This window comes from Drosophila teissieri, chromosome 2R, assembly GCF_016746235.2.
Source record: "Drosophila teissieri strain GT53w chromosome 2R, Prin_Dtei_1.1, whole genome shotgun sequence".
In the NCBI taxonomy this organism is placed as follows: Eukaryota; Metazoa; Arthropoda; class Insecta; order Diptera; family Drosophilidae; genus Drosophila; species Drosophila teissieri.
Window position 1 is genome coordinate 3,979,839 of NC_053030.1, and position 21,143 is coordinate 4,000,981.

Sequence of the window (21,143 nt, forward strand, 5' to 3'; positions counted from 1 at the left end):
TTGCAATCCACACATACACATACTTACATACACACGCAAATAGAGTAGGAGACGAGTAAATTTTATTCAATTAATTATATTAAATCAAACGAGTATAATTATATTATATAAATATATATGTATGTTAAATCATTTTAGTGGATGTATAAAAACAATGGAAAGAAAATCAAATAAAATAATAATTACAAAAATATTAGCTCTTTGATTCGTCTATGGGCTTGAAGTTAAATTTTTAAAATGTTTAGTAGGACATTGATAACATAAGCCATCTACCCTAGGAAGGTAAGACTATTGCGTTAAAGTTCGGTTTCCTCTTGTTCTGGGCCCTTTGAAGAGTATAAGTAGTCCTGTTAGTTAGTTGGACAGAAAAACAACAATCTTTTATACAATACTGGAGTATATTTAATAGGAAACATTGAAATATGTACTACCGCCGTTCCACGCGACTCTCATTTTATTAGTTCGCAAGTAAGATAAGCAGTCCGAATACCAAAAGGGCACTGACCAAGGGTAGGGTGGATAATGTAGCGGCTGTGTTGCACAAATCCGTATTGCAGAGTGTGCAACCCAGGAAATTCATAAAGGGCACCACAGGATCTGGTCCATCGTCGCAACTTATGCCTATCGGTGAGGCATCGCCAAAGTAGCAGGAACGCCTTACGAAGCGCGTGTCTCCTGGCACTGCGACAAATGCGTAATTTATTGTTTGATGGTCTTGACACATTTTCCCAAAAGTATATACTCACTTCCCTCGTGGTACTTGGTGAGGCAAGTGGCCTCCGCTCCCAGGGATCGCATGTTTGCCACCACATCGCAATCCGTCGTGGATATGTCATCGCCCGCAAACCGCTCCCCACACCCTGGATTATTGACGGAATCACATTCGTAGCAGGTAATAGCACGGGCTGATGACGACATGCGTAGATATGTGTGTCCACGGGAGCATAAAGAAAGAAAAACAATTGAAGAGACTTGTGGGTAAACTTCTTTATGATAAAGAAAGTAAACAATTGGATACAACAATTCCTGATGTTCCGCAACTTTAAGGATGAAAGCTGGAACTTTAATTCCTTTTCAGATGTCTGTTAGTTCAAATTTGTACTATAATTCTTGCACCTTTTATACTTTGTATGTAAACAATGACTAACAGCTAAAGTTCTTTATATGAATTTATTTACAAAACAGTTTCTCGCAAAAAAGTCGTTAAAACCCCTAATTCACTGACTCGAAATAAACCGTGTTGGCAGTCGTCTGCTTCTGTTATATTTCAAAGTATGAACCAACATTTTGGTGCTTCCTGCATGAGTGATGACTGGCGGGCGCGAAACTCACCTGAGCTTGCCAGCGTGACGAGCAGAAAGAGCGAGGAAACCGCTGCCATCATCGCCATCGTATCGCCCCGAAAACAGTTGATTCCACTGTCCGATCGGCGGTCGCGGTGAGTCAGTATAGCTATAGCTATAGCTATAACTATGCGATGCCGATACGTGCGCGAATACAGATGTTGTCTTCTCGGATGCCGGACCGATTTTAATCACATGATAGATGCGCTATATAGCCAGAAACCGCCGACCAACGACCACCGACCACCGACTCGAAGCGATGCACACACGCGACTGAACTAAACAGAAACTGAACTGAACGTGCGAACAATCGCATTCAGAATGTGAATTTGATTTTCATAACAGATTTTCACTTCTCCATCGTTGGCATTTCCCTGGCCAACGCGTGTTGACATGGTGCCCTGCCCTGCCCTGCCATGCCCTGGCATGCCCTTTCCTCGCCAATACAAATATTTCAGGCAAGGTTCATTAGTGGCATTTGAACAAACAAACAATTTGGCATTCTGTGTAAAATTAGTTTTTATTAGTTTGTATTTGGATCGTTCGAAAATGGTTTGCCAGTTTTTCGGCTCATGTGTGCTGATGTTGCTCATACGCCATGTTCGCCTTTGATTAGCCATTAATACGGTGGGGCAGATTTGACTAAATGGTTTCATGGATGGAGTGCTTTACTAATGTGGACTCTACTAATTGATAGTTCTGGGAATTGGGATTACTTCTAAATTGAACTAGGTTTACTTAAGCTACTGTGCCTTTTAATATTCACTTCAAGCTCCACATTTTCACTTCGTCTTCTGCCGTTTCAGCGTAGTTGAGGTGCCAAGAGAAACAAGATCAGACTGGCGAAGATTTTCCATTTATCCACTGGACGTCTGTCCGATCCATTGCAGTAGTTCTCGCTGTCGCACACATGACAACTTGAATTCTGCACCGCCGTCAGGGTGGGGTCCATTTTGCACCACACATCGGTGGCATTTACCTCGCCAAAGTAGCAGCCTCTGACGATCTTACGTATGCCATTTTCTGCAGAAGCAAAACATTGAGTTAGTCTACTTTCGGGCTGACTTATCGTAAATAAACATATGTTTTATTGTCTGCCTTTAATAGGCTTATACGAAATGTCTATGTATAGTCCAAAATATCGATATTGTTGGAAAGTCTACTACATTTTTCTGAAATAAGGTCACAGCTTTCTGGATATGCATGTATGTAATGTATGAATTTTTTCTCATAATTAATTGTATGTGTTTTGATTGCATCACAAATCATTTAGGAAATTATTATCTGAAAGGTAAATACAAATCTCCGACGGAAAACCTTTCGATGTTACTTCAGGAACACCGTTTTTTATCCTCTGGTTTCTTAAACTGGATATCAAATGACGAATAAATTGGCAATTACATTAAAGTATGCTTGGTGGATAAAAAAACGTGAGTGAATTACGTTAAATCCACCTTACAATGTTTTAATTATTCCTTTATTCCAATGTTAATTTTTCCTTTAAAATGGTTCCCTTTTATGCAATTTAAGAAACATAAACAATTTTGGCTGCCGCACAGTTGTACCAACAAATAATGCATATGTATCAAATATTTTGTGCGTGTAAAGCTGCATTTCATGTGGTGGCACGACACGTGGTTCATAGCAACAGGATTTAGTCCGTTGTATTTTTGGGAAATTTGTTTGAATAAACTCACCCTTGAACACCCGTTTCAAACAGGCCGTGGCATTGATGTTGAGCAGATCATTCTCCAGAAATCGCGGTGGAGCAATAAAGGCGCAGTCGTATTTGAAATGGTTCTCGACTTCGAAGTCGTCGCCGCAACTAGCCTCGTAGACGGATTCGCAGGCATAGCACTTGATGGCGTAAGCTAGTGGCATTGGGAGATGGGAAGACCAGAGATGCGTCTTATTTATGGCAGAAATGAGATCAGGCGTGGACAGCCGACCGACTCGTCGGCAAACGCAAAAGTCACAAGGCAAAGTACAAATTTGAAGAGACCAAATCCAAACAGAACAACAACAAACCTGAGGCCAGCAGCGAGATGAGCGCGCCAAAGAAAAGTAAATAATGCGGCATAGTTGATGGGGAGCAAATCGGTTTGCAACCTTTCTCGTTGGTGATTGGAATAGGTTTTATTTGATTTTATGGTTTTATGGAAACAATTTCAAGTGGCTGGATTATTTATAGCTCTGCTCAGCGCAGTTGAAACGATCCGCACGAGGTTTGAACATACAAAACATACATCCGATGACTACAACATAATACGAGTATTCATTTTTAATATTTTCAACTGTATAAAAGGCTTTTTTATATTTTTTTGTCTTAGCCTGTAGGAAAGTAAAATGTAAACACGCGTTGGCAATTTCGCTTAGATTTTTTTTTCTTGATTTTCCCCGAGTTCCCGGCTAAATTCTTGGAGCCGTCAGTCAGTCGACGTCCGCACACGAAATCGAACTAAAAGAATGCCAAAAGCGAATTCCAAATTCAACTCCTTGCCGTTTTTCTCTTTTTGTTTAACGCTCTCTTTTTTCTGTGGTGAAAACACTTTATGGCCATTTTGCCTGGCGTCATCGCTCAACGTTTTAATTTGTCTAAAATTAATGAACATTTAGTGTTTTCCTCAACTGAGGAGACTTGACGCAGAATTTATAGCGAGCCTGTGGGCGGAGGCGAGGGACACTGGGAGTGTATGGTCAAAGCGAGTAAAATCACAGAGAGAACTTTTCAGCTATTCAGAACAGACGGAAACGTTCTATAATCGTCAGCCGAGCAATTTCCAATAGCATATAGAGAGCCCTTCAGAAGAGACGTGGAATGAATGGGGCCAATTCCTGAAGTGTGCCCAGGCACGCATGGATTTTGTGCCTCCCCAACTGGAAACCTATCAGTTAAAACTAGCAATTAATCTTCCAATAACCATACAATATTTTCAAATAAATAAAGTGACGTTTAATGTTTAAAGGTGGCAAAAACAGTTTAAAGGGTGTAACAATTACAAGAGATTCAAAGGTGACTAAAGCAGGCCCTCAAGGCTTTCCATAAGCGAACTCGATATAGTTGGGATAGCACTTCGGTACTAAAACATGCTCCTAGCTCAGCCCAGCAGACGGGTCAAGCCAAAGAAGAGCAGGATTACTCCCGCGATGGGGGCCAGGGAGGAGGATCCGTTGCACTCGTCCTTGGTGCAAACCTCGCAGCTTAGCAACTTGTTAATCGTCAGGCTGGGATCCGTCTGGCATCCAACCTTCGTGTCGTCGATGTTGCCGAAGTAGCAGGACCTCACGATCTGGGGGTTTCCCGGAACTGCAAATGATTGGTAAAAAAGAATTTCAAAATAGATGTCACACAACAAAATATAATAATATAATATAATATATAATATAATATAATATATAATATATCCAAAAGGATATATTATAAAATCAAATCATATATTCGGCAGTTATCTACCATCAGAAGTTACGACATTAAAGTGTGCTGTGCATACTAATGTGATCAAAAATAAATATAGTGGTGACTATTCCGAGGTTCTCATTTTCAGACTCTCTCTACTATTGGATTCTATTTGTATACAGATTTTTTAAGTTATACGGTTTGTTCGTACTTCAAACACACCCTTTGAATAAATATTATTTTTTTGGTCAGTCTTTAAAGGATTTTACAATCGGACAAGGAAATTGTAGTTCAAAAATTACACTTTATACCTATTAAAAATAAATAATAGCTAGTATTACAAATACAAATTATTAATTTTTAAGGTGAAGGTGAAGCCAATTGTCTGCCGTTTAATTAAAGCTGACGGTGTATTCAATAGCAAACAAATGACTGAGGCAATGTTGCAGTCGCCGATCACAAATAATCCCAAGATTCCCGTAGCTAAAGGGAACTGGGTCCAATTATTTACAAAACCATAGAGCCCTAGGGAGTATTTATGCTTGGAAATCGCTGGGCAATCAAGCAAATTGTGAACAAATCATGCGAAAAGGTACTGCTGTGTTAATGTCCATTGTTAATGGTGTATTTTTAATGAAGGGCACATATTGCTGTGGGACAGCGACTAATCTCCGTTGCATTGAATGTGAACAAACGTATAGTATAATTAATCGGGATATTATATTAATATAAGAGCAATATTCCATTGAGAGTGAGTACAGACTACCTTATCTGAACCCTCTCCTTACATTTAAGAGTATACATATGTCTACGTAAAATATATATTAAATTGCTATAGCAAGTCGCTGATTTTGAACCGGTCTAAATATAATTCGATGCTAATCGTTCGGATTCTCTCTTTCTGCTTGCATTCGCTAATAATGTGTCAAAGGCTTATATATCTTTGATTTTTGGGAATTTGTTTTTATTTTGTTGCTATAGAAACGAATCGCGTTCTAAAGTACAAGTGAAAACTCAATTATTCTAATGTCGCATTTCGCATTAGCGCCAGTTAATTAATAAACCTAAATTGCTTAAGTGGGGATGGATTCGCGTGGGCAATCGATACGATGAGATCATAGTTATGGGCGATCCCGACCCGATTACTTACTGTCGATGGTCTGCTTCATGCAACCGGTGGCGTTGCGAACTGGGAAGAAGCTCTGGAGGAATCGAGGAGGAGCCATCTTGGTGCAATCCAAAACGAGACTACTATCTGACTTGATGTCTTTTCCACACTCGGAATTAGTCAAGGAATCGCACTGATAGCACTTAATGGCGTACCCTAGAAATTGCACACTATGGAGATTATTTCGAATTGGTAATTCCTTTAATGTTCATACCAGTGCAGGCTACGGTGGCCAAGACGGTGAGAGCCAAGATCATTTTTGCACTCGACACCATTTTGAAGCTCTGAAACTATTTTTTGGACAAATATTTAAAGCAAACCTTGACTGCACGGCAGTTGGCGAGCGTTTGTAAGACTCATTCTGGCGTCCAAAGCGTCCAGTCTACTTTCAAATTTTTCATTCAGTATTCCACTCACTCGAAATCGAGCTTCCACTCAAAGTAAACGCGAGTGAGTGCCAATCTGTGTTGCGTGTTTGTGTTCTCTGTTTTTATACCCATTGCTCGTAGAACAAAAGAGCATACTAGATCCGTTGAAAAGATCTTGTTCATGATCACCTGCCCAATCAATCTGGTCATGTCTGTCTGTTCGGGCATTTATTGGGGACTAAAAATTTAAGAATAATAACGGAGAAAACTTTTATCACATACCCTTTACTCAGCTAGTGGAAGTGCGAACGAGAAATTTCAACATTTTCTGGAATATCAGTAGAAATTGGGCAAAAAAAATAATAAAATGAAAAAAAATTTAAAAGGTTCTAAAAAGTGTGGGTGGGCCAGTTTTGGGCGGTTTGTGGTCGTTTAATTGGACGTGGCAAAAAGTGTTTTGGCAATTTGATAGAAATTTACTAGACTGATAAAAAGTGATAGAATATCAAAGCACTGTTCAAAAGTGTGGGCGTGGCAGTTTTGAGCTGTTTGTGGGCGTTAGAGTGGGATGGCTAAATCTTTTACTTTTACTATTTTAGTATACCCCTTTACTCTACGAGAAACGTACAAAAATGCCGATTCTAGAGTTGCCGAAGTAGCGTAAGTTTCTTTCAAAAAATGTAACGCCCACACTTAAACCAATTTTTATTTAATATTATTATTTGTCGGAATAACGGGTAACTGATAGTCGAGGACCTCGACCATACCGTTCACCCTTGTTGAATAAAAGCTGTCGCAATGTTTTTTTCACATCATTTGACATACAAACGGGGCGCATGCATACATATGTAAATATCAGCATTTTTTCGGACTTGTTTAGGGTGATGTCAGCAGTGTTTGTAAATTATTTATGTTTGTTATATTTTGGCTCCATGATGAACTCAGTTTCGGTGCTTCTAAAATCGGCAAAAAAAGTTCATACGGTCTCTCCATTTCAGAGAGGTTCTTTAAATCTCTGGAATCGTTGACTTCTAGTAAACCTGTTGCTCTTTTCACCAAATGCGCATTTTCAAATACATTTGAATACTCTGATAATTTTCAATGTTTTGCTAATTTCAGCAATTAACAACATTCTGATTTGGCTTATTTATCGTGTAACTCACGCCCTTTTATTTTGTTATATTCATACATATGTGCAATGCTTACCTTTTCAGAGCTTCAGCTGTTTTGTTTGCTTCTATAATTAAAAATCCCATTTCTTGAAATCAGCTTAGTCCCTTAAGTACGCAGCCAACGCCTTGCTAAAATGTCTTCAGTTAATTGGTTTATAAGCTTAGTTAGCGTAATGTATTTGGTTTCCTTATCTTTCCCGAACATGGTCATACACACAGTTAAATGGCTTTCCCACAAATTTCTATTTTCTTCAATTAAGTAATTTCTGAAATGATGCCAAATGAGTTCGAGTTAATTGTGGCACGCGGGGTGGAGAGCCTTAAGATGATTCAGCTTGCAGAGCCCCTTGATCTGCAGAAGTGATCTCGGATCTCTCAATTGGAGTTCCTTGAACTCTGCGGAACTGCATTTAACACTTTGTAAACTCGAATTCGAATGGTAGAAGAATTACTAAAACTCAACTTGCAAATGAAACAGAACTCAATTAAATGTAATTAAGAAGGCAGACGTACATAAATCCCACATCTCGCTTAACAAGGGCCAAAATTGAGTGACCCCCAATAACGAACATACATATTTTGTCTGATCATGTGGGTGCACACTAATTAGATCCCAGGTGTTTCACACTGCAACTCTAGACATCATTTTTGATTCAGTTTCTGTTTTGCTCTGAGTCATTGAACGGCTACTGAGTTTCAATGTGACTCTTCCTAAGGCGAGTCCCCTACAAACTGCGAGTAGTAGGATTCCCATTTTTGTAATAAATAAATACACTTATTGAGGAGTTAGTCATGTCGGATGGGTGATGACTTACATGGGCGAGGGCGAAGCTAAAAAGTAAACAATCAACACTTGCTTTTTTTTAAGCTGATTTGTCATGTTATAGTAAGAATAGTAATAGTATAGTAGAATAGTAATTATGAGTCCAATACGTGACCGAATATGTGTTCCTCTCAAGCGCAGTATTCAATTTAAATAAATTGTTAGACACATTCATAAGTTGTTTTAAGTATGCGTTTGCCTAGTTGTATCAAATGATCCGAAACAACCTCCAGCTGTTAACAAAAGGACGCGATATATTTTGGTATGTTGCTATGACAACCATTTGTCCCGCATTTATTATTAAAATAAATGTTGAAGAAATTTACAGAGAACAAGATCGTTAAATACTACCCACAGGTAATTTATAAGCTAGTTAAGATCTAGGCCAGCAGACGGGCGACGCCGAAGAAAAGCAGGATGGCTCCGGCAACGGGGGTCAGGGAGGAGGATCCGTTGCACTCGTCCTTGGAGCAGACTTCGCAGCCCAGCTGTTTTACGAAAGGCATGGAGGGATCCGACTGGCAGCCACCGTGGATATCGTTGATGTCCCCGAAGTAGCAGCTCCTCACGATCTGCGGATGTCCGGCCACTGAAATGGGAGCAGATTGTTTGGATTGAGCCATTGGGCCAACAACTTTCTCTGGCCGTGGTTGCTAAATGAACCCATTGTACATTTTCATTTGGGTACTTGTTAATTGCGTATTTATTCAAGCCGTATGCGTCGAGAACACCGTAGTTTATTGTCATGAAAAAAAAACAAAGACCAACAGTTTGCTTCACACCTAGATGAAACATACTTTTAGTCATCTGGGAGTGCTTCTTGTACTTCTTTCCTCTGTGATCTCAAATGCGATATTTTCTAAAAACTTTTTATTTGATTCCTAGCATTAAATATAGTGCGTACGGAGCTGGTTTGGCTTGAAACGCGTAAAAAAACGATCACAATATTTTTGACGGGTTAGTTTTTTAACCGATCTGCCTGCAAATCTATTCAGAAATGCAAATTTTTAAAAGTCGAAAAGCTTGCAGCTTGAGGCTTTCTATATCGTCGCTGCCTTTATTATTTTTTACGCGATCTCGAATTAGTCCCACAATTTGATGTAATTGCATGAAAATAAGACGCAAATAATCGTGACTAGTAATCACGTTAAAAGGGAAAAAATAGCGTCTGAAAAGCTGGTAGCGAAATATTCACGCATGACATCAGTGACTAACACAACCCGATTTTCTGCGATGATCTCAGGGGGTTGTTGCTGTATCGCTTAATTGCGCTATTTGTAGCTTTATAATGAAGAACAGTGAAGTTTCAGTCTCAGTATTCCTGATTTACAAAATCTTAAAATTGTGTTATTTTCCTATACTTTGTGGTACTCTGATAGTCCTAGCCACTGTAAACTCACCGCTTTCAAGGGTCTTCTTCATGCAGCCAGTGGCGTTCCGCAGGGGGAAGAAGTTCTGCAGATAGCGGGGGGGTCCGATCCGGGAACAGTCCAGCAGCAAAGTCTCATCGGCCTCGAACTTCAGGCCACACTTTGGCATCGTGAGGGACTCGCACTGGTAGCACTTGACGGCGTAGGCTATGGGGTATAATGAGGTATTATTGGATTAAAAAGTGTATATATTATATATAAGGCCTTTAATCGATATAAAATCGAGATCGGAGCCTAACTAACTTTGAGCCATTAATGGATGGAAACTTCGGTCAGTCCCAGGGTCAGGCGTCACAAGATTTTAAAATGATATAAAATTCTTTTAACTAATGCATTTCTAATGTTTATGTCAATATTTGTTAACCAAAAAAAGAATTAACCCTAATAGGACTAAACAAAATGAATCCGGAGAAATCTTTGGGAAACGATGTTCGAAGAGCGTGGGACAAATACATTTATAATACTCGGTATACATTTTTTAATAATAAAAAGCCGCGGGCTCTCCTTAAACTCCATTAAATACTAATTTTCCACAGCCCAACACTTTCACACCCAACGCACCCGAGCAAGCCAGACTGATCATAACGGCCACGGCCAAACTGCATTTCAGAGCGGACTCCATTTTCACGAATACTTTAAGTGAGGAAATGCTTTTCGAAAATGAATTTTTTTAGAGTCAGGCACGATTATGAACCGCCGTCAACGATGTCAGCTGAACGTCTGAAATTGTCTGGCGTTGGAGGTTGTAACAAAGGCAATAGCGCAGTTCCAGCAGCAAAGACCCCTCTGAAATAATGAAATCGACTCAAAGTTTCCGTCTCAAAATGCGTTCTCTGTTTTTGTTTTGAGTGGAAATTTGGTGCTTGTTTCTATTATTGTTCCCAAGCCTCTAAAAACCGGTTTAAACTGTGATTTCGATTTTTTATTTTGGATTTGTTATTTATTTTGGATTTGATGTTAGTCGTTTGTTCTATATGTCATTCCTTTATATGCAGGCAGACTAATATTGTAAAAAATAAGTGTTCGTCCAGCTGTGTACTTTCACATTTACTTATTATTTAAATGCATCCCACCTTTAAATATACTACATATTTCAGAAGTAGATTCATTAACATTCGTTTCCTAAAGCTACAACACTCGAGGTGACAGAATCTTCGTGTTTATTTGAGGAATCTGTACAGAGTGACAAATGATTATCCCCCAGAAAACTAAGTGCTTCTTGAAGACAGCTAACTCAAGCCAGCTATTGCAGCGTCCGCCCAAAAGTATATCAGCAAATGTAGAACGACTTCACGTGGGCAAGGCTGACAAACTTTCCTTTGGTCCCCTTATCTCATTGAGCACGATCAAAACTAATGAGGCGCAGATGAGATGGGCTGTTACTAATCAACAACGACGGCAAATAATTTGCATAAATGTAACTAGATGGGGCCGTCTGGATAGACATGGGGCTTAAAATGGGTGAGCGGAAGGCTGTGTTGGGGCAGTAGAACAAGGACAACGGCAGGATATCAGCGAGGGTTCCGTTGCCTCTTATTAAGGTCGACTAATTGGATTCAAATTCTATGTATTTCGGATTAGTGTAACAGTGACGGGAATCAGAAAGCAACACAGTACCTCTCCATTTCTCTCATTGTTTCTCTCTATTTTTATACCCGTTACTCGTAGAGTAAAAGGGTATACTAGACTCGTTGAAAAGTATGTAACAGGCAGAAGGAAGCGTTTCCGACCATATAAAGTATATATATTCTTGATCTTGATATTCTTGACCGTCTGTCTGTCCGTCTGTCCGTATGAACGTCGAGATCTCAGGAACTAAAAAAACTAGAAAGTTGAGATTAAGCATACAGACTCCTGGGACATAGACGCAGGGCAAGTTTGTTGCCACGCCTATTCTAACGCCCACAAACCGCCAAAAACTGCCACGCCCACACTTTTGAAAAGGGTTTTGATATTTTTTCACTTTTGTATTAGTCTTGTAAATTTCTATCGATTTGCCAAAAAACTTTTTGCCACGCCCACTTTAACGCCTACAAGCCTCCAAAAACTGTGACTGTTAAGACTCTTCTTCGCACTTCCACTAGCTGAGTAACGGGTATCAGATAGTCGGGGAACTTGACTATAGCGTTCTCTCTTGTTCTTACTTTGGAAGGCCGTCTTGTTGGTGTTAGATTACGCGATGAAAGTTCTGTTGGCGTCTTCGAAGATTTTTAAAATAATCAATGGAAAGGAATATGTGATATAGTATAATCAGCATCACCATCAGGACTTACCGCTTCAGAACCTTAAATAATATTTCAGCATTCTCTTAGAAGCCATATTTGCCTTGACAGAGTATGTGCTCATCTTGGCATGAGAGAAACTTTGCGATAGAACCAAGCTGATAAGCCGGGCCTAAAGATAACCCAGCTGCCCTTGGTTCAGTTGCATTTCAAGTTCCGAGATGCTTGCTACGTTACTTTTAGTACTTTCCTTGCTGTTTATGCCGTCGTATGGTACTTTGGGCACGCAGGTGATCAGTTATGACAACAAACGGATGCTTCTTCTGATCGAGGACTTCAATGGCACCGTATCCGAGCAGCTCTTTCTGGTTGGAGCCACGTGGGGAAAACTGAAAGCCGACTACCCCAGGGATGTGGCCAAAATCGAGGATTTGGAGGAGACGCTGCAGCATGTGGTGTGCCGGAAGGAGAGTAACGTGACAGTTCGTCACCACCTGCAGAGTTATCTCATTCGCGAACAGATCCGCGAGCATCTGGAGACTCTAAACAGCTCTGATCTGTTTCAGCAAGCCTTGCAATCGGAGGATCATGAGCTGGGCAAGTGGCAGTTGGCGATTGGACACCATTCCCGGAAACTCCATTGTCTGTTTAAGACAGACCAACTGACTAGGATCCTAGGATTGGTGATTCGTCGGGCTTACACCCTGGAGAGATCCACCAGGCTGGCCGCGCTTCTCTACCAGCTGTATATCGGCAATCAGGAGTCCTATTCTTCAATGGTAGAAGCCGAGTTGATTCTTTACAAACGATATAAGAGTGATGAAAAAAATAGCCAGGAGTTCAGCGAATACATGGCTAAGCTCTGGCAAAGCATCCAAATTGAGGAGTTCTATCCTGGGCTGGATCAAAACACGAAACAACGACTAGTTGACGCAGTCATAGACCTTCTAAAATTCCTATAAGTCCATCCCACTAATCGAAATTCCGAGTGTGCGAGTTTTATATAGTGTTTTCGGTTTTGTATTTTCGAGTGCTTTAATACCTTGATTTTAAGTGCGTGTTTTTCTTTGTCTAGCTTCTGAGATAATTACATAGGTGAAGGCTTGTGTTCCTTACATTAAAATATCATGTTGTACATTGTCTAATAGGTGAGTATTTACTGTGCTTGGGGGTTTAATCGCTACTGAATATTTGTTCATTTACTTATAGTTTCTTTCGTTATGGTATTGTGTTGTTTGGTAAAAGTTTGAATTGGATTTCATTTGGAATTTGAGCTTTGAGCTTGGCAAACATCGGCACTCGGCCAGGCAAACTATAAACCTATAAACGATCCTTAAACTTCCATCTGAATGTAAGCTAATGAGTGGTGGGGCTGGTGTCCCCGAAACTAAGTTAATTGGAGCTAAACGTAAACGTAAACGTAAATCAGCAACAGCTCGGCCCGTGAGACCAGGCAAAATATCACGTTCCAACTGAAAAACGAGTGGGGATCTTTTGCTTAGATGGCCAACTGTTGGATCAGGGCCACAATGGGCAGAAGCAACAGCATCTGCAAAATGGATGCTCCCGCAAAGGCTCCGTTGCAGCGATCGGTGAGGCAGTCCTCGCAGAATATCCGCCGCACATTCTTCTCCGGACTGGTGATGTTGCACAGCTCCACGGGATCTGATTTGTTGGTGTAGTAGCAGAACCGCTTGGTGACCAGCTTGCCATTATCTGGAATTTTATAAGTTTAAGTTTGTATAAGTCAAGGGTTTTCGATGTATCTGTGGAAGTGCGTCTATCCGATTACTCACTTTCCTCCACGGTCTTGCGGCAAACGGCCCGTTCGTGATCGGAGTTAATGGTGCTGTTGCAGCTCCTCAGCAGATTGATGTTCCGCTCCTTGATCAGGTCAGTGGGAATGTTGTCCTCCTGGAAGGTCACATCGCAGAAGTCCTCCGCCCCAATGGTGTCCGAGCTGCAGTGCCAGCACTGCAGATGATGCTTCTGGTGCTGCTCATTTACAGCTGTAAAAATAGTGGTAATAGAGGTAACTCCATCAGGGTGACAAGCTTCAGTTGACCCCTTTCAAGGGGTCATATTTTCGGATCGCAAAGTGCGACCAAAAAGGATATTTGTCTGCGAACTAAATGCAAAAGAGGGTGACATAGCTTGGTGTGGTTTTCCTCGGCGGACTTCAGTCAGAGGTTGACATCATCATCATATTCATGTGCCGCCCCCTTGGTGTCGCCCACTGCGAAAATTGAGAGTGCGTGGCCAGTCGATGTGGCGCCGCAGTCGAATTTTATTACGTATACGTAACCGAATTCTTGTTGCTGAAGGGCGGGTTGATTCGTAATTCGTGAAGCAGTAAATGAAGAATATCTTGCCAAGTAATGAGTTGAAACTAAAACCATCTTATATTCTTAGTATCATGGTGTTATTGTTTTTTATAAGCTGTTAGCGTTATTACTAAAACTAAATTCATAGTTTTTATTTTGCAAGAAGTGTATACAATCAAATGCCATAACAGATATATAAATATATATATAATTATTTATAATATCAGTAGAGGTACATGATAGACTTGCACTATGAAAGAATATTGGTCCCATCACTTTATTTCGGAAATATACTTATGTACCTGTTTCTTCGTTTACTGTTCTAAGATGACCATTTTCTATCTTTACACCGTACTAAATTATATTCTATTCTATGTTGATTAATGTAGGACACACAAGAAGTTTGTTTAAATGTGTTCAGCTATTGCAGCCTGGAAGTCTTTTTGATATTTTTCCCTTTTGTGAAGATATTACTAGTTAGAAATTTTGATTATTTTTGTGTTCATAATAATTTGTTATTCTTCCATTCACCGCGTTCATTTCGCGCATTCAATAAAGTTTTCACACCTTAAACATATGAATTCATCCAACAAGCTGTTCGGATGAGTCCCAACTATTTATAGAATTAGGCAAATGATTTAATTAGTCCAAGAGCTCAGATGATGTGTGAAACGGCGGGGGAAACTCCTCTAATTGTGTTTGTTGATAAGGTTGCGTGATTTGGCGCGACAGTAAATCAAGATCGTCGGTCGTGTCCTTGAAAGAGTTTTGCATGTCCTGCCCTGCGAAATTGCCAGGACATGCCTGTTTACCACAAGAAAAGGCAAACATGCCACGAGTCCAGTTGCTCAACTAGAGCACCTTGGGGGCTAACCGTCTTGGAAAGGGTGCCTTGAAGGAGTGGTGGCTGTCAAATATTGACTATAACATATATATTTATAATCCTCCTTCCAGCTAAATTACGGTATTACGCTAGAGGTGGCGATATTACGTATACGCTCCGCAGGCTTCAGTTGCAGTGACCTTGGGATGCCAGTTGGTGAGAGCCTGGCAGCCTTATATCGACTGGTCATATGCAAAATCCAGTGCCACACCGTTTGCATTCTTTTGGCTATTTTGTTTGGGGGTTTTTAGGGCAATTTCTGCTAACTGGCACAGCTTAAAGTTGTATAGTGTGAGTACAAGGTTGTTTCCCACAGCTACACACAGAAAAAATGATGTCTTTCAAGTCTGTACTTAGGTGTGGTAGTTAAGGAATTTAAAAATATTAGTCCATATACCCTCTATATCCTCTAAAAAATTCCCAACTTTTTTTTCCACTGGCATCCAAGGTCGCCACTCAAGGGTTTTTCATCGCCCCCGCTTAACACTCTAAAAGCATTCGCTGAGGTCACGCACATGGCATGACTTGGTGTGGCTTCTTTTAAAGCAGTTCTCGCGTAATTGAAAGCTAAGACTTGTTTTAAAGGAAGTTGCACTCCACGCCCCTGTCTGGGTTCCTTTCGAAACATTCCACCCTGAGGACGTGCAACTCTGCCTTTGCATAAGCAACAGCAACCCCCTAAAATGTAGCGCAGGAATAACAAATATAATACGATACGGATCGGATGTGTGTCAGGATAATCTCTGCTTCCTGAACGAGGGTACCCCGAAACCTTTATCTGCCTGCATTATAAGCTTGCGCAAATTACGCAGTTGGAGTCGGGAAACGCAGAACTAACCCCCAAAGAGACGGCCAGACTATGACATAGTTTCCTGCCCAGTGGGGCTAGAGATTTTCCGGGGGATGTGCGATGCCAGATGTCGACGACAGCGGGAAACTGGAGCAGGCGACATCCTGGCGCCACGCTGACATGCGCACTCCCCGAAGCTCGTAAACCCAGATTGAACCCGTAGCAAAAACAGAGCAATTAGATAATTGCAGGACACCGGGAAAGGCGAACTGAGAGCAACAGGGGGCCGGAGCTACTGCTTCGATTCACCGCTTAATGACCCAATCACAATCCCCATTCCTCAATTACCCTCATCAAAGTCAGGAGCGATTCAAAGGCATTCAACGGGCCATGGCAATATGGAAACTGCATTTCCATATCAGCGTTTAGATTCTGTTTGGCTAATTTTGTGAGCCGTTCTGAAATGACTGTGAAAATAAATATCGAAATTTCTGTCAGTCGAGCGAATATTTGTATTTATAGGGCATGCAGGTTGCCAATCATTGAGATGCGTGAAAATTCTCGAACCGCGAATATGCACGTGTATATATAGAACGATGTTCATCAAGGAAGCAATGACCCACGAACTTGATCTATACATAATGAGGGAATGTGCAGTATATTATGAAAATACTTTATTTTGGTTATTTACTTTAAAATCAGGATGACTGCACTTTATGTATTACATTTGTTTTATTAAAAACAAAAAAAAAATGAAATAAACAATTCAATACTACTATTTCTTACGCTAAAAACCAAAACATCTTGTCATCTTCATCTTGTAATTTTAAACTGGCCCAACGCCTCGCAATAAATAATATTGCTCATCATTTTCAAATGTCTTTCTACACGTGTTTACATCTTTCTCTTTCTACACGTTCTACACGTTCAATGCAAAATATACAAATAAGCGCTTCTATATATAAGCCCACATACCTCCCATTAATGTTTCACTCTATTCCACCCATCCTTTATTAATTTGTTTACGACAGATAAAAACAAAGCCATCATTTTAAGTGTCGTTCATAAATCCGCGTTCGAATCGAGAGAAACATAAATAGCCAAGTATATTTTATGGATTTCACCTGAAACTTTTTTAGTTGTAAGCCAAATTTTTTGAATTTGTATAAATACCGCAAGGGAAAATCGTTAAATGGACGGCGGAAAAAGTACATAAACAAATTTCGGGAAAATTGAAACAAATTTCATTCATGAGCTCCGGGTATAAAAACCATCACACCTCAAACTTTATGCGGATCGGCGACCTTGTGGGCCAGATGGAATTACAGGTGCACAGAAGAAAATTGCTGTCCGCAATGATGCTTAATTTTGAGTACATTTTGTAATTAAGTAGGGTGTTTACTTTGAAAACCACTGAACTCTCCGAATTTTCTCTGTGCACCCGAACACTGCTGGAAAATTAGACCACCTCTTGGGGGTTTTATGTTTACAAGGAGACCTAAGAGCGTTTCAGTTCGCTGATCGACACTTTGGACGTAGAACACATCTCACCTGTGATGTGCCAGGCATTGGCCAGCAAGAAAACACCAGCCAGAAAGGCTTTCATTGGCACCGCTGGCATGGCTGCTGCTTCCTTGGAATGTTTATGCGAATCCTTTGGGGATGCGGAACGCGACTTGGTGGCGCCTCTGCTGGGTGGAGAATACTTCCTGCTGCTCCTCCGAGGGTTGGTGGGGCTCTAAATCGCTTCGAGAGTGCGCGCGATGCAGACGGTTGCTCGGCCGAGGAACGACTGTGGATGTTGCCGAGGCTTCTTCGCCAGAGTGCCAAAGTCTCGCCACTGAATGTTGCTGGCAGCGCGGTCGCGTCGCTGCCGCATGGCAGTTGTTGTTGTTGCTTGTTGTTGTTGCCTCGCTTCTGGGGAAGCCCCTAGTCGCCATGTCCTGGTGTCCAAGGGATGCCCACCAGACAGCCAGCTAGCCAGACTCACGCATTCGGGGGCTCTGTTCTTGGCCACCCTTTTCCGATTTACTTGAGGGCGCAGCACACAGTGCAGTTAAATTGATGACGTTTCATTTGGCAGCGTGATGCTGTCATTGTTTGCTGGAAAAACAAGTCAAGTAAACAGTGTTAGGTGAGTGGGTGTGTTTGTTTACAAGTACCCGGAAGTAATATAATCAGATTACTATAACTTTTATTCATAATTACATATGTATGTTACATATATCAAATTGAAATTAAGATAGAAGGTACTCGCATTGTACATTAATTTTGCAGGTTAATAACCAAACAAAACTTTAGGCTAGCAACATTTAAACAAAATAATTGGGCACGCTCAAGATGCGTAGATTTCAATTTCCAAATGAACTTGGTGTAAAACAGGAAGTTTGAACAACCCTTAAAGTAATACTTGCTGTTATATGTCAAAATAATATTTTAAATTATTAATTTTCCATTAAAACGATCTTTTTAGTATACTTATAATAAATAATAATACTTAATTAACTAGAAGCATCAAGAAAGCTACAATAAAAACTCATTTAAAATTATTTTATGGCATGGTCACCCCAAAGCAGCGGGGTTTGCAACATCGCTAAGCGGGGACACGTCGTTAGCCATAAAAAGCTCTTCCTCCTGAATTTTGAAAAACGCATCATGTAAGTTGGATAAGCGAAGTGCAAATGGAAAATTTCAGCAGGGTATAAACGACTTTTAAATGAACTTACCCACGATCGGTTCAGACCTCTCCGCAAGTGATTTAATCCACTCGAAACTCTTCCAGGCACTTTAGGCAGTTGGCATAAATAGATCTGAATGCAAACAGCTATGATAAATGGTTGAAATCACCAGCAAAAATGATTCATGAGTGCAGGATGCAGTGCCACAACATTTGGCAACTGCAGCTCGGCGGATTTAGCCAAATTTGGCAACACTCCTACCAAATTGGCGACACACGCACCTGGCAGATATACGATTTCGTATGCAAATCTTGACACTAATATGCGGCTCAGTTGCTCCTCCTCCCAACTCCCAGTAGTTCCACGTCCAAAAGTTGACAGAGCGTGAAAAACGCGCACGCACCCGCCAGTTCGCCAATGGAATTGGTTGGGTCGGATTGGATCGGCTCGGATCGAATCGGATCGGATCGGATCGGGCCAAGAATAGCCGGGGGTTAAGGCCTGATCGGTGGAAACCGCGCATGCGCGGCGACCAACAGGCAACAGCTGCCCTCCGGGGCGTATGCGTAACATTCGATTGTCGATTCTCAATATGTTTTCCAATTTTCCAAAGCGGGTGCCCCATGATAAATGGCCAGTTTTATTGGAAACTCTGTACGACATTTTCGCCAGTCAACCACAAAAAAAACTAACATCCAAAACAAATAAAAGCCGTGCGACAAGTTTAAATGGCCAAAAGCCTAGCTGCCACCCATATTATATATTTATTTTGCGTTATTTCACTCGATGTTGCAAGTGTTTTTCTTTTTTATGACAGCATTCGCTTTTCGTGCCATGTGACAAACTTTATTTATAAACACCGCTGGTTTTATGCGATTTTAATTAAAGCATAATGAAATTATCAAGTGCCGCCTGTTAGACCCAAATTTGTTTGCAATTTGTCTTGGCATCAAAATATAGAGCTCTGCAAATCCAATTCTCAATTGACGGGGTCAAACGTCAATGCCTTCCGCAAAAAAGGAGATTGCGGATACTTCGAATTTGCGTGGTTGCCAATTAAGAATTTCGCCAATTGAATGACAGACTGACCTCATTTCCGCTTGCAGACCATCATTGTGGATACAAGCAGCACCACACCATCACCATCAAGAATGGAAGGCGAACGAACGCTCCTCAAATCAAATGCAATGTCAAGCGCAGTGATGTGAGACAATTACTCTTGATTCGCCTGACAAAATGTATACTTAACGTGGGTTGCGAGAGCTTAAGTCGCTGACTATGTGCACTCATACTCGTACTATTCAAATAATACCAATACTTATGTACTAATGTACTAATCGGGCTGATGTCACTTACCTTTTCCGGCACTGTACATTTATATTTCAATGATGGGTATTCTGGCCTTAATGAGAGCACTATAATTTTAAATACAAAATTCAGTCCCTAAAACATAGGATTTGGCCTTGTGCGATTAAAGTACGCTTACACTTTGAAGGGAGGATATGTATATCAAGCTGAACTGAAGGGCTTTATAGTTTGGCCAGTGACCCGTTCTATTCTTATGTCCCACATCCGGTTAGTTAGCACGGGGGACACATCCCACCTTGTAGATCCTGAAGGGCACATTGTGGCGCTTCTCGTCCAAAGTTATGAGTATGCAGTAAAGCAGTTGCTGCAGCTTTCGCATCCTGAGCACATACGGGGCACTTTCGCTGTCCTTGAACAGCGGCTTCCCCCTCGCCTGGCAGTGAAAGAGGAAGAAGGCCCCCCCGGAGGCGAACTCTGGGATAAGCCCAAAGGCCAGAGCCTGATCCCTCAGCTGAAGAATTCCCGTTTGCAAGTGCTGGCCGAAGAACACACTCAGCGCGGATCCCAGACTCTTGGTTCTACTGTACAATTTGCCGGTACTGAACTTTTCAATATCCACCCAAAACTCACGGCCATCCAGAAAGCAGGTGGTGTTCAGACACTCCAGGCAGAGCTCTCCTGTTCGAACCCAAAGTTGCCTGGTCGCCAAGCTTTCGTTGTAGTAGCCGCGCCCATTCAACATGATAGAGTCTAGCGCGCTTGAATTCCAGGAATCCAAGGATTGAAAACTGCCTGCACAACAGGCTATCACACAGCATGCCAACGCCTGGCCAGGAGCTGAGGTCCTGCCGGATGCGGACTCCAACGAGGAACTCTTTTCCTCTGGATTCACTTGCTGTGTGGTGCCCCAAAGTGACCATAGGTGGTTGCAGATCTCCACCTCGTAGTGCTCCTCCTTTTCCCCACTTCTCCTCCGCAGAAAACCGTCCGCATTGTGGTCCAAAAGCCGACTCCAAGGCGGCAAAGGCCTCTCAGGGCCCCCAAGGGCTATGTCCTTGGCCATCGAACGGGTCGAAGTGGGTTTTTCATTGTGTCCTTGCCACATTTCGGATGTTGACGTAAAGGGCTCGGTGTTTAAAGGCCAACTGGGTTTGGAAAAAATTTAACTTAAAAGTAAAAGCATATACTAGAATCACGCACAAATTTAAATTTGAAAACACTCGCCTTGCTGCTTCCA

General features: G+C 41.4%; 7 protein-coding genes across 9 annotated transcripts; 1 reads left to right on the plus strand and 6 right to left on the minus strand.

The window, feature by feature from the left end:
- Positions 1-98: 98 nt before the first annotated feature.
- On the minus strand, positions 99-1,631 carry LOC122612368. 3 transcript variants are annotated; one of them, XM_043785930.1, is made up of 4 exons: positions 1,226-1,293; positions 747-905; positions 432-681; positions 99-347 (listed from the first exon to the last, which is right to left on the minus strand). In XM_043785930.1, the coding sequence occupies exons 1-3, from the start codon at positions 1,284-1,286 to the stop codon at positions 458-460; spliced, it is 444 nt and encodes a 147-aa protein (XP_043641865.1). In that variant the 5' UTR covers positions 1,287-1,293; the 3' UTR covers positions 99-347; positions 432-457. The 3 variants fall into 3 exon arrangements, with proteins under 3 accessions (XP_043641865.1, XP_043641866.1, XP_043641864.1); XM_043785931.1 differs by lacking the exons at positions 99-347; positions 1,226-1,293 and adding an exon at positions 1,333-1,631 and having other exon boundaries at positions 380-681; XM_043785929.1 differs by lacking the exon at positions 99-347 and having other exon boundaries at positions 380-681.
- A 213-nt stretch (positions 1,632-1,844) lies between these two features.
- LOC122612367 lies at positions 1,845-3,789 on the minus strand. The gene is made up of 3 exons (XM_043785928.1): positions 3,372-3,789; positions 3,041-3,214; positions 1,845-2,366 (listed from the first exon to the last, which is right to left on the minus strand). Exons 1-3 carry the CDS (start codon positions 3,421-3,423, stop codon positions 2,146-2,148), a joined length of 447 nt encoding a protein of 148 aa, XP_043641863.1. The 5' UTR covers positions 3,424-3,789; the 3' UTR covers positions 1,845-2,145.
- Positions 3,790-4,266: 477 nt separating this feature from the next.
- On the minus strand, positions 4,267-6,263 carry LOC122613949. Its single transcript, XM_043788386.1, has 3 exons — positions 6,123-6,263; positions 5,891-6,064; positions 4,267-4,650 (listed from the first exon to the last, which is right to left on the minus strand). The coding sequence occupies exons 1-3, from the start codon at positions 6,181-6,183 to the stop codon at positions 4,442-4,444; spliced, it is 444 nt and encodes a 147-aa protein (XP_043644321.1). The 5' UTR covers positions 6,184-6,263; the 3' UTR covers positions 4,267-4,441.
- A 2,265-nt stretch (positions 6,264-8,528) lies between these two features.
- Positions 8,529-10,429, minus strand: LOC122613663. The gene is made up of 3 exons (XM_043787949.1): positions 10,263-10,429; positions 9,672-9,848; positions 8,529-8,860 (listed from the first exon to the last, which is right to left on the minus strand). The coding sequence occupies exons 1-3, from the start codon at positions 10,321-10,323 to the stop codon at positions 8,652-8,654; spliced, it is 447 nt and encodes a 148-aa protein (XP_043643884.1). The 5' UTR covers positions 10,324-10,429; the 3' UTR covers positions 8,529-8,651.
- Positions 10,430-12,139: 1,710 nt separating this feature from the next.
- On the plus strand, positions 12,140-12,885 carry LOC122613437. The gene has a single exon (XM_043787618.1). It carries the CDS (start codon positions 12,145-12,147, stop codon positions 12,883-12,885), a length of 741 nt encoding a protein of 246 aa, XP_043643553.1. The 5' UTR covers positions 12,140-12,144.
- A 524-nt stretch (positions 12,886-13,409) lies between these two features.
- LOC122613438 lies at positions 13,410-17,698 on the minus strand. The gene is made up of 3 exons (XM_043787619.1): positions 17,472-17,698; positions 13,720-13,932; positions 13,410-13,639 (listed from the first exon to the last, which is right to left on the minus strand). Exons 1-3 carry the CDS (start codon positions 17,539-17,541, stop codon positions 13,422-13,424), a joined length of 501 nt encoding a protein of 166 aa, XP_043643554.1. The 5' UTR covers positions 17,542-17,698; the 3' UTR covers positions 13,410-13,421.
- A 2,295-nt stretch (positions 17,699-19,993) lies between these two features.
- Positions 19,994-21,064, minus strand: LOC122614015. Its single transcript, XM_043788467.1, has one exon. It carries the CDS (start codon positions 21,009-21,011, stop codon positions 20,175-20,177), a length of 837 nt encoding a protein of 278 aa, XP_043644402.1. The 5' UTR covers positions 21,012-21,064; the 3' UTR covers positions 19,994-20,174.
- Between the last annotated feature and the right edge of the window lie 79 nt (positions 21,065-21,143).

Coding starts and splice junctions, on each gene's coding strand:
- LOC122612368 (XM_043785930.1), bottom strand. CDS start 1,286: ATGTTGGTTCATACTTTGAAATATAACAGAAGCAGACGACTGCCAACA. Junction 906..1,225: donor GCCAACACGGTTTATTTCGA/GTCAGTGAATTA, acceptor TGTCGTCATCAG/CCCGTGCTATTACCTGCTAC. Junction 682..746: donor CACCAAGTACCACGAGGGAA/GTGAGTATATAC, acceptor CATTTGTCGCAG/TGCCAGGAGACACGCGCTTC.
- LOC122612367 (XM_043785928.1), bottom strand. CDS start 3,423: ATGCCGCATTATTTACTTTTCTTTGGCGCGCTCATCTCGCTGCTGGCC. Junction 3,215..3,371: donor CATCTCGCTGCTGGCCTCAG/GTTTGTTGTTGT, acceptor CAATGCCACTAG/CTTACGCCATCAAGTGCTAT. Junction 2,367..3,040: donor TTTGAAACGGGTGTTCAAGG/GTGAGTTTATTC, acceptor TTGCTTCTGCAG/AAAATGGCATACGTAAGATC.
- LOC122613949 (XM_043788386.1), bottom strand. CDS start 6,183: ATGGTGTCGAGTGCAAAAATGATCTTGGCTCTCACCGTCTTGGCCACC. Junction 6,065..6,122: donor GGCCACCGTAGCCTGCACTG/GTATGAACATTA, acceptor TGCAATTTCTAG/GGTACGCCATTAAGTGCTAT. Junction 4,651..5,890: donor CATGAAGCAGACCATCGACA/GTAAGTAATCGG, acceptor AATCATTTGCAG/TTCCGGGAAACCCCCAGATC.
- LOC122613663 (XM_043787949.1), bottom strand. CDS start 10,323: ATGGAGTCCGCTCTGAAATGCAGTTTGGCCGTGGCCGTTATGATCAGT. Junction 9,849..10,262: donor GATCAGTCTGGCTTGCTCGG/GTGCGTTGGGTG, acceptor TATACCCCATAG/CCTACGCCGTCAAGTGCTAC. Junction 8,861..9,671: donor GAAGAAGACCCTTGAAAGCG/GTGAGTTTACAG, acceptor CTCCCATTTCAG/TGGCCGGACATCCGCAGATC.
- LOC122613437 (XM_043787618.1), top strand. CDS start 12,145: ATGCTTGCTACGTTACTTTTAGTACTTTCCTTGCTGTTTATGCCGTCG.
- LOC122613438 (XM_043787619.1), bottom strand. CDS start 17,541: ATGCCAGCGGTGCCAATGAAAGCCTTTCTGGCTGGTGTTTTCTTGCTG. Junction 13,933..17,471: donor CAATGCCTGGCACATCACAG/GTGAGATGTGTT, acceptor CTATTTTTACAG/CTGTAAATGAGCAGCACCAG. Junction 13,640..13,719: donor CCGCAAGACCGTGGAGGAAA/GTGAGTAATCGG, acceptor ATAAAATTCCAG/ATAATGGCAAGCTGGTCACC.
- LOC122614015 (XM_043788467.1), bottom strand. CDS start 21,011: ATGTGGCAAGGACACAATGAAAAACCCACTTCGACCCGTTCGATGGCC.